At 41.4% G+C, this 10,936-nt stretch overlaps 2 protein-coding genes across 4 annotated transcripts; one reads left to right on the top strand and one right to left on the bottom strand.

Annotated features, from left to right (window-relative positions):
• Nucleotides 1-1,735: 1,735 nt before the first annotated feature.
• Nucleotides 1,736-2,733, top strand: LOC104825425. The gene is made up of 2 exons (XM_010557751.2): nucleotides 1,736-1,938; nucleotides 2,043-2,733. Exons 1-2 carry the CDS (start codon nucleotides 1,830-1,832, stop codon nucleotides 2,534-2,536), a joined length of 603 nt encoding a protein of 200 aa, XP_010556053.1. The 5' UTR covers nucleotides 1,736-1,829; the 3' UTR covers nucleotides 2,537-2,733.
• Nucleotides 2,648-7,467, bottom strand: LOC104825424 (1,4-alpha-glucan-branching enzyme 1, chloroplastic/amyloplastic-like). Of its 3 annotated transcripts, none has more exons than XM_010557747.1 (14): nucleotides 7,292-7,467; nucleotides 6,754-6,822; nucleotides 6,476-6,686; nucleotides 6,331-6,400; nucleotides 5,984-6,253; nucleotides 4,953-5,859; nucleotides 4,695-4,814; nucleotides 4,494-4,556; nucleotides 4,225-4,332; nucleotides 3,957-4,058; nucleotides 3,787-3,854; nucleotides 3,586-3,667; nucleotides 3,326-3,442; nucleotides 2,648-3,137 (listed from the first exon to the last, which is right to left on the bottom strand). In XM_010557747.1, the coding sequence occupies exons 1-14, from the start codon at nucleotides 7,409-7,411 to the stop codon at nucleotides 2,790-2,792; spliced, it is 2,655 nt and encodes an 884-aa protein (XP_010556049.1). In that variant the 5' UTR covers nucleotides 7,412-7,467; the 3' UTR covers nucleotides 2,648-2,789. The 3 variants fall into 3 exon arrangements, with proteins under 3 accessions (XP_010556049.1, XP_010556051.1, XP_010556050.1); XM_010557748.2 differs by having other exon boundaries at nucleotides 2,652-3,137; nucleotides 4,695-4,811; XM_010557749.1 differs by lacking the exon at nucleotides 4,494-4,556.
• Nucleotides 7,468-10,936: the final 3,469 nt, after the last annotated feature.

Here is a 10,936-nt window from a genome sequence, read left to right on the forward strand (position 1 = left end):
GAAATATTATCGAGGGGAATGGGATTAAAGCCCATAGAATGACAAACCACCATGATGGCAACCCAACCTATCTGGACAAACCACCAGTGTTAGGTTCAATGGGACAACCGAATTGTGGGGGGGTCGATGGGATCACTCGAGACCGATGTCTCTTCACATTCCTATGATAAGAATGATACAAATTGGGAAGGTTGAGTTTATGCTCTTAAAGATTCTCTTATCTCCTACGAGAGTGGAGTATATTGAGATACTCTCAAAGAGAAATCTCCTATATCAAATATGAAATGGGCCGCTTCTATGAGAATGACATAAGGGTTAGTTATCTAGAGTATTTGATGAAATCTACCAGGTGCTGTCCCAGGGCCTTAATGGGCGCAACAAATGGACTAATGAGAGAGAGAGGGGATGCTGCGTGAGTACTATTGTCTTGGTGTATACAAAAGCTGAATAGTTCAAGACATCGCATTCACTGTTTAGCAAGTACAACCGATAGTATTTCACTACGGAAGGTTCAAAGGTAAAACTACCTTTCCGGATACAGTAGACTCTCGATGAGTAAATTTTGCATTGCACATCATTTGCATACAATGCATTTAGTTGCATGAGATGCATTTAGGTTCACCTAACTCAAGGCCCTATTTTGATTCTTGTGGGGGATTGTTGGATTTGAGTTTATTTGATAGAATCAAAACGGGCCTAACCCGTGAGAAGCCCGGTGCGTGGAAAGTTTTAAATCTGCAGAATATTGAGAGAATATTCTTGTTTGAATTTGAAATTCAAATTGGATTCAAATCCGCAGAAAATCTATCAAATATGATTGAGATAAGATTGAGATAATATCAAGATAAAATCAAATTTGAATTTTGAAATTCAAATTGATTTATTTTGAGATTCTCCCATCTACTATAAATAGGGGTCTTGAGTTAGCTCATAAATCACACAGAAAAGAAACAAGCATTCTAGAGAAAAAAGAGCATTCACATATTTGCTCATATCTCTCTCTGAGTTCGTTTGGTATTTGGAAAGCTTCTTCCAAATACGCGGTCGTTGTATCCTGGGAGTTCACCGTGCTCCAATAGCCTCGAAGCTTAAGAGGTGGCACGGAAATCGAACTTAAGGAAACTGTGTTTCACAGGCCTCGACAAAATATTCTTTTAATTTCAGGTACTTATCTGGAATCACTCGAATTGCCGGAATTTTGCTGTCGTCAACAACCGTCGTCCCCAACAGAGGCAGGTCGGAGATCAGCTCAACCATGAATTGTAAAGCTCATAATATTTTCTAGATACAACTTATTACTGATTTTTTTTCACAAATTAATTGAAATTAATTTTATATTCCTTGTTTCATAACACCATATCATCCACTGAATTCTATAATCTATATTTCTAAAAGATGATGTATGTATCCAATTGTGAATAGTAAATTAGTCAAAAGATGGACAAACAAACCCTCTGGACAATAGAGAAGGCTAGGTGTAACGAATTTGTAGGCAAAAAAAGACAACCTACTTGATTTATTTTCAATAATATCCATGAGAATAAAATTCTAAAACAGTTAAAAATATAATTTCCTTGACTTATATGCATCTCACAGGTGTCATCGTATCATAACCTTCCATTTTGAATCTCAATTTATCTCAGCCGTCGGATCAAGTAAAATACGACCGTTATAGCATCCGAGAATATAAAATCCCTAAAACAGATGAATGTAAAGACGCTCCGCCCCCTCTCTCTCTCTCTCTCTCTCTCTCTCTCTCTCTCTCTCTCTCTCTCTCTCTCTCTCTCTCTCTCTCTCATCTCTGTGAATTTGAATCGAGCTTTTGAACAATGTCGAGGATGAGATCGAATCTGAAACCATCGCTTCCGAAATCGCCCATTCGTCTCCGATCTCGTCAGGTTCACCAATCGAATTCGTCTTCTCTCCAGACTCCGCCAGGTAATGGAGCTCCTTCTTCTTCTCGGATTCGATTCGCGATTCCATGGATTTGATTTTTCCGATGTTGTTGCTTCGATATCAATTCTTTTTCCCTATTGTGGAAGGTTCGTTGACAAAATCGCAGAAGGCAACGAGATTGTGGGACGCGGATTGTCAGGAGCCGAAGCTGAGGCCTGACTTTAACTCGATCTCGTGCGAGCTACGCACGTTGGCGAAGATGGTGAAGAGCGAGATCGGGGACGAGTGCGAAACTAGAGCAGCGGCGACTCCGATATTGAGCGGTTCGGTGCCTGTATTCGAGAGGGGGAGGTTGTACGAGGAATATTCAGCCAGGAGGAACGAGCGGTTGAAGAGGAAGAAAGCGATGGAGGAGACGAGAGGGACATCGTACAATCTAGGAGTAACGCACGAGCCAACGGCAACTAAGAGAAGAGGAACGGCTAAGAAACAGCAGCTTGAGAGCCTGAAGAAGTCGGTGTCGGCTGCGTATGAAGAGACGGCGCCGAGGTATATGCTGAGGAGCATGGCTAAGGAGAACAAGAAACCGCCATTGCCGATTGTAAGTGCGATTACAACTAGAAGGGGTCGGAGGATCTAAGAGAGAAACCTAAGGATGCGAGAAAAGGCAATTGCTGTGTTGCTTTAAGAGACCATGGTTTTGATTTTCACAGCATAATGTTGATTTTGGTGGATTTGGTTAGGCCTTTGCTTCATGATCCATGAAAGCTTTCTTCTTTTTTGTTTTTTCACTGGATATCATGCCATACAATGCGAATAGCTAAATACTTCTTTCTACATGCTATATTTCTACATTGCTTCCTATGGATTTTCGTAGCTATGAAAAAGAGGATTTAGTCGTCGAATGAAACGTCCCCCCACGCGTTGTCGGTCTCTTCAGCTTCTTCTTCTTCTTCTTCTTCTTCTTCATCGTTTTCTGCTTCTTCTGCTTCAAAATCCTGTGAATTAACTCGAAGGTTGATCAATTCCTTCTGCTTGAGTTGAGAAGCAGTGGTTTTCTCAGAGTCTGCTTCTTCTTCTTCTTCTTCTTCTTCACCTTGGAGGCTCTGAATCTCGGCCACAACTATGGCTGTTGACTTATCGTCGGTGTTGACTGAAACATCTTCCAGGGGTTCTGTCTCATTATTCTCTTCCTCTTCTCCTGTAGCTTCACTTAGATCTTCTTCCACACGGTAATAAACCTGCAGACAATCCATATGTCACGGGTCCACAATAACATTTTGGTGACGAATCGATTCCTTCTACACGACTTGTTTCTAGGAATCAAAATAATATAGGCGTATACATCGTTCGCATTACACTTGCCCAAGAGAAGAACATTGGGACAGCAAGAGGCGAATGAATTGAGAGGGTGATTGATTTGGCATACCACGCAAGTCCGTGGAGGCGAGAGCACTTTGAAAGAGTTTGGACGGTTATTGAAATTTGTCTCGGGCACTCCTGGTATCCCCTCAGGGGAAGTGAAATGCTCTACATCGTGGCCGACCTATCACAAATGTAACGATTTATGTTAAGAGAAAAGAGACTCGAGTGTTTATGAATGGAAAAGAGAAACATCGGCATCACTATCTCGAGATATCTTATCCTCTTAGCATGTGTATATTGTGTATCAAGCTATGTATCTCTCACCCTTCCTCGACCACCGAATTCCCAAGCATCGCTATCCAGTGCCACTTTGTACTTTCCTGGTAAATCGCATCCAACTTTGTACCTGAAAGTTCCATCATAAAAGCAACATTGATTCCGTGTTAATCTCTTAAGTACAAGGATGTCACCGTTCGAAAAAAAGAAAGTTCAAACAAGGTATGAAAAGATCTTCTGTATACGAACCCTTCGTATGTGATCTCTGGATGGAAATTGAAAACAAATACCAAATCCCCACGTTCGAAGACAATAACCTGCAAAATGAAATATCAATGTCTCATGGTAGTGATAACCAGAACAAGAAAGAAAGATGACCACTTTGGCTATCCGTTGGATATATATATATACATATGCACCTTGTCATCTTCATTTGCACTGCTAACAATCTGTTTCGCCGATGAAAGAAACGAATACTTCTCATCAAGTGCATTCATAGCTTTGTCAAAAGCATTCATGAACTGGAAAAAGCGCCAATTAGAAACAAAAAATATCTAGAACACATGAAAGATTTGTATGAACAATTAACTTGATCGTAGGGGACTTGACTATAATAAAGCAGGTACCCTCTGAATTCCTCTATGCAGCAGAGCAAAAGGATTAGTAAGAGACAAGAAAAAGCCCAACCTTGTACCTCAGGTGATCAGTATCCACAAGGTTCCATTGGCGTCTACATTTCTCATAACTCCAACCATTTCCTTCCCTCGGAAAATCTATCCATTCAGGGTGACCGAACTTGAAGAGTACATGCCACAAATTTCATAAAAAGAGTGAAGATGATGATTTTTCTTATTATTGAAGATAAAACCATACCCTTGTGCATTTCAAGGACCTTAATAACATTGTTTAACATTCATGTCTCGCCCAAGTTCCTAAGCGTAGAGCATAGTGCTTACTTCATTTCCCATAAAATTGAGATACCCTTCACCCCCTAAAGCCATTGTTATAAAATGTATCATCTGCAAAAACTCCGAGAGCATAAGAGAATAGAAAAGGAAGAGAGCATAGGTGAGCTAACGTTTGGTATTAACAATAGCAACCGCGAAATTACATAACAGAGGAAAAGAGCCTCATAACACACAAAACCAATGTCAAACCTTATGAAGCGCAATCCCTCGTTCAACGATTGGGGAAGGATCCTCTAAGCAGGACATGCCACTATACATCTCCTTGTCCATCAAGAAAAATGCAATAGTCTTGTCACCCACTATGGACTGCTAAAAAACAAAACTTATTCAGAAATCAATAGTAAGAACAAAACCGTGGAAAATGTAGAATTCACATGAAAATTTAGGGTTATTGTAGTAACAATGCATTAAATACACACATGATAATGCACCATCATCTTATCAGACCTGGTCATGACTCTCTGCGTATGAAATACACTTCTCAGTGTATCTCCTGTCTGTCAAACTCCATGAAATATCCTTCATAGACCACTCTGCATCACTCTTGTTCTTTACATAATCAATCCATTTGTCAGGGATGGCCATGGCTAGGCGGTAGTCAAAACCGACACCCCCCTCAGGAACTGGTCGACCAAGTCCTGGCATACCGGATACATCTTCAGCAATAACAGTAGCATCAGGCAAGATGCTATGGATGAGAGAATTAGCCAGCATCAAGTAGATCACTGCATCTACATCAGTTGCCTCACTGAAATACTCTTCGTAGTTTCCAGTAAAGGCCATGTTGATCCCATGGTGGTGATACAACATTGAAGTTACCCCATCAAATCGAAACCCGTCAAATTTGAACTCCTCTATCCACCATCTTAAGTTGGAAAGGAGGAACCGAAGAACTTCCCAATTAGCATAGTTGAAAAGTCTACTATCCCACAACTTGTGATATCCTCTTTCTCCTGTATGGAAATAAGAATCCTCTGAGTTTTGGCCTACATCGTAGCCATTCAGCCCGTCGGTGACGTTGTTACTTGTGTGACTATGAACAACATCCATTAACACTTGTAGACCTAAGCTATGCGCTTCGTCGATCAAATACTTGAGATCCTCAGGTGTGCCAGACCTACTACTCACTGCGAAAAAGTTTGTCACGTGATACCCAAAAGATGCATAGTAGGAATGCTCCATGACAGCCATCAACTGAACTGTGTTGTAGTTATTCGCCTTAATTCGGGGTAAAACCTCATCAGCAAATTCTCTGTATGAATTAATGCGTGGCTCCGAGCTACTCATTCCTACATGGGCCTCGTATATGCGAGGTGCTTTCGGTTTGGGAGGGCGTGGGTAATTAAACTCATACCTGCAGGAAGCAAGTTGAAAGGATCAACAAAGCTATATTACACCAGAAAATTTCAAAGTGCAATCTCCAATAGCACTTATCTAAATGTGATCAGAACCCATTACTACTTCTGTGTGATTTTCACCTTTCCGAAGACGGGGGCTCCCAATAAACACCATCATAAGGTGCCGCAAACTTTGTTGAGTCAACAATGGCATATTTAATCCAAGCAGGAATTCGGTCGACCCATACTCCATTTCCGTTCTTGAAGCGAAACTTAACCCGAGAATTATGTGGAATTGCTGAACTGTCATCAACATCCGGCATCTTTATACTCCAACCCCCAAATTGATTCTTTTCCATCTTATGGTTGGAGCCATTCCATCCATTAAAATCCCCAATAAGTTCTGCCTCTCTGAAGAACAAAGCAAAAACCTTTTCGTTAGCAAAAAGGTGTTTTAGTAAGCAAACTCCCAAGGCTCATAAACTTACACAGCAGCAGGAGCCCATTCCCGGTACACAATGCCACCATATTCTCTGTTGAACCCAAATTTCAAGTAACCTGTAAAACATGGACTTTGGCTCTGAGGTCATGGGCCAAGAGATGGTTATATTAGCCTTAAACCACAAAAATCACCTCGAGAAAATTCTTCTAGACCTCCTTCATGCTTTTCAAAAAGCTTCTTCTGTTCCAAATATCTCGTCATTCTATACCTGAAGTGATCTTTGTATTTTTCCAGAGCTGGATCAACGGCCAAAATACCGATATTTTCAACGTCTTCCTCTGATAATGTCATCGCAGGACTTTCACCTCTCAAAACAGCAGAGAAGTTGGAACTAGAAACAACCTGCAAAACCAGTTACCATCTCGTACAGAAGCGACTACCATTTCTCCAGGATTCAAACTACACGTACCTTCAATGTTTTCGACAAGAAGGGAAATGCATGCTTAGGAAAGGCGCCGTCCCTACTAATTCTTGCAGCCTATCAACAGAGTTGATCAATTCAACACAAGAGAAAATTAACCAAACCAAAAGGTTGAAGAAGACCAAACAGAACACCACAAAGGTTGCTGAACGCTACTCGATCTCTATAGTACCGTGAAATCATCCAATATCAAGAGGCGCGCGCCATTTTCCACCAAATTTTGAGGATCATTGTCGTTCGACAATTCAAATTGACATAATCAATTCATAAACTACTAAATCAAAGCCAAATCTGAAAAGATTTTACTGCGAGAAAGCTAGGATTCAGTGATTCACCACGAATCCAATTCAAATTCCAAAACAAAAAAAAAAAGCATGATCGAAGCATAAATGCCGTGTCTGAAAGAATCATACAACATTCAACCACATTTTCCGAAAAAATTCATCAAACTCACAATTTCAGAACCAGAGACTGACACAGAACTCACCAGAACACAAAAAAAAAAAAACCCCAAAGAGCCTTTTACCTTAGCCCGATACTTGCGAGAAGACGAACTCGAGAACAAGCCAGGGAACGACAACGACGACTGATGAGAAGACGAAGAAGAAGAAAAAGGCGAAATGGAAAATCCCAGCGAATTCAGCATCTTCGTTCTCGTAGCTGAGCTCACATACCTTCTGTTGTCGTCTCCGTTCCCCAGGATCCATGGCGGTTTTAAAGCACTGCAAATGTAATAACAGCCGTTGATCCTATTTGATGGAGAGCGAATCTCATGCGTTGATTGGTTTGGCCCTACGAAACGTTTGTTCTCTTTAAATTATTGAACTCGACAAATTGGAAGAAGAAAAGAGTAATATTATCCTAATGAAGTGATCTTTTACGAATTGAAGCAAAGTAATATGCTCCACGTGAGGCTTTCCCGGCCGTTGAATTATTTTAAGTTCACCATCTTTTTATCAAAATTAAAGTAACTGTGTCATATAATTATCATTACCTGTTTTAATATTAAAAAGAAAAAATAACAAAACTGTGATTTAACCTTTTATTTATAAGAGATATCGCCAAAAAATCCTTGTATTCTTTCCATGATGAAAAAATTTTGTACTTTTTTCGTTATTAATTCAGCTTTGTATTTATTATTATTAATCCATAAAACCTTGAACTTTTTAAAAATTCACCCAAAAAATTTCGTACGTGACAATTTAAACAAAAATGATGATGGAGCAATAATATGCCTTTCAAATCATTCACACATCAGTATAATTATACCACATCATCATTTCAAATAAAATTTAAATTGAATAATTTATTTAGATTAATATATATATAAATTTATACATATATATATTAAAAATAAAATTAATTATAATTAATAAAACACACACATATATATATATATATATATATATATATATATATAATATATGTATATTATAACTAATACATATACATACCCAGATCGTCAATCGGCAACCAAGAGTAACTTATCGGTTGCAAGACTGTTTGTCGACATGAATTTGCGTTGTGAACCACGACGTAGTAATGCAGTACAACTTCCCCATGGGGAGGACTGAGGAGCACATCGTATCAGTTGGGGGATCGTCGGCCCGTTACAAGCCTCCACACGCGGTGGTTTGAGAGCCACCGAGGAGGAGAAGAAAGGAAGAAGGCCGGCGATGCAAAAGAGGGTTTCGGGAGCTAAGGAGCAGATTTGGGGGTTTGCGAGCTTGGTTTCTCCCTTGTGGTCGGCGCCCTTTATTAGGTCTTACCACATAGCCACAAAAAGGAAACTTAACATTTCTCACTTTCCATATCTTCCCTTTTGATCCCTACTTGCCTAAACCGAAAAGGAAGAGTGTAGAACATGCCTAAAACAAAAAGGAAACACGCCTAAGCTGTCTAATGGGCCTAGGGCCGAGATTTGGCCATGGGACAAAGCCTCAGACACGTCCATGAACTTGTCATGGACCATGGCCGAGGTTTTGGGCCAATCTCGGTCATGGGCTGTCCTAAACTGGTCTGGGCTAGTACGCGACTTGGGAGAGGAGCTCTGGGGTGCCAGGAAGTTGGGCTTGGGTGGTCCATGGTCGTCCGAGGTCCGTGGCCTGAGATGTCCCGTGCTGGAGCTTCTCGGGGTCCCGTGCGGAGTTTCTCGGACTTGCTCGGCAGAGTCTGTCGGGCTGGGCCGAGGTCTTCCGGGCTGGTGCGGACTTTCTCGGACGCGTGCGAGGGAGGCTTCTGAGCCGTCCGAGGTTTGCTGGGCTGGCCTAGACTTCCTCGGACGCGTGCGATAGGCTTTCCCGGGCTGGTGCGAAGTTTCTCGGATGAGTGGCTACCGCCGAAATGCCCCACTTGTGTAGAGATAGGTCATGACATGAAACACTGCCCTTCAAAGGTCCAAGCCCAGGAGAAGCCCCCTACACCTTCGACTGCCCTAGCTACGGATCAAAGTGAAAATTTCACTCAGCGCCGCACTTCTCAGGAGCCCAATGATGAAGGCCTTGTGGCCCTTACTCCACCCCCTTCGATTGATCAGGTAGTGTCCCTGACCCCCAATACAGAAAAATATATGTGCTGAAACAACAGGCTTCTCAGGTCGACAGTTGCCGATGAAAGAAACGAATACTTCTCATCAAGTGCATTCATAGCTTTGTCAAAAAGCTGGACCATGTGATGGGAAAGTATCCTAACGCTTATTCTGAATTTCTTCCACTTGGACCGTCGGATCACTCACCGACAATTGTGCATTTTTCGGATAGGATGAAGGTAAAAACACCCTTTAAATTCTATCATCATCTTATCACCTCATCTACTTTTGAGCAGGCGATTCAGACAAATTGGCAAGCGGGGTTTACTCACGAGCACTCACCAATATCGATTCACGAGCTCTGAAATTAATAAAGCAGCCTCTTCGGGTGTTGAATGCGACAAACTTCAGCCAGTTATCTCTCAAGGTTAAGGAGATTGGGAAGGAACTTGACATATTGCAGGAAGCCCTACTCTCAGAACCAACTACCGCCTTAGTTGATGAAGAGAGGAAGATGCGTGAGAAATGGTTGAAGCTTTCAGTTGCTGAAGAAAAATTCTATCGGCAGCGTTCTCGGATTACATGGCTCAGCCTCGGGGATAAAAACACTGCTTTTTTTCACAACACTAACAAGCTACGGAACTCCCACAACTGTGTCAGTTGCTTTGAGGACGAACACGGGAACAGGTTCACGTCACTACAGGAGATTGGGGAACATGCTGTTCGTTATGTTGGTTAAGTGCTCTATGATGTACTGTTTATGAGCTTTATTTAGATAATTTGATGTATTGATACTTTCTATAGTTTATGAGAGTATTTGATTCATTATATGTTCTTGCATACTAGATGTGTTATGAAATCCATGTATTGTTATGAACAATACTAAACTCCCTAGTCATGTATCATTGTGGGAATAATGATATACTAAGACTAGTATGATGTGTGATTGATGATCATGTAGATCATCATAGGTATTGGATACGATCACAATCATAGGTATTCGTTGGAGAACGGAATACTGGATTGACCCGCATGAGATTGTCACATTGACTAACGTCATGACTGGAATCTCATATAGCGTTTCCATGATTGGATCCTAAGACCTGAGATATCTACGGAATCCAACATGAGGAGTTGCGTGCTTTGATTACGTCAAACGTCCTGCATAACAGGAGGACTATAAAGGCGTGTATCAGGTACGAAACGAATCATGTGCTGGATTGTAGATAGCCAAGACGGGATTTGTACCTCTCGTAAAAGAGAGAGATATCGCTGGGCCCTCGTGTGAGCGAGACTGTAGAAATGTGTGGCCGCACTATAGACGAACGTCGTCTATTTCAGACAGTCGAACTCAGTGAACGAGAAAGCAATCGAATCAGATAATGTGGCTTGTCCATGCCTCATATTCGACATATGATATCGTGATACAAAAGGATCATCAACCGGAATCATCACTGGCATTCGTAAGATCACGAACAAACTCTATTCGAGATAGGTAGTTATAGTGTCTTGCAAGAGACCGCCTATGACTTGTATATCCGGAATAGAGATTTCGGGTTATACTGCTATATCGAATGAGCCTAACGGGTTACACACACAGGAAATGACGAATGTGCGAGAAGAGACGAGAAAATCCCGGTGGAG

Source organism: Tarenaya hassleriana, unplaced genomic scaffold (assembly GCF_000463585.1).
Source record: "Tarenaya hassleriana unplaced genomic scaffold, ASM46358v1 Cleome46, whole genome shotgun sequence".
NCBI lineage: Eukaryota > Viridiplantae > Streptophyta > Magnoliopsida > Brassicales > Cleomaceae > Tarenaya > Tarenaya hassleriana.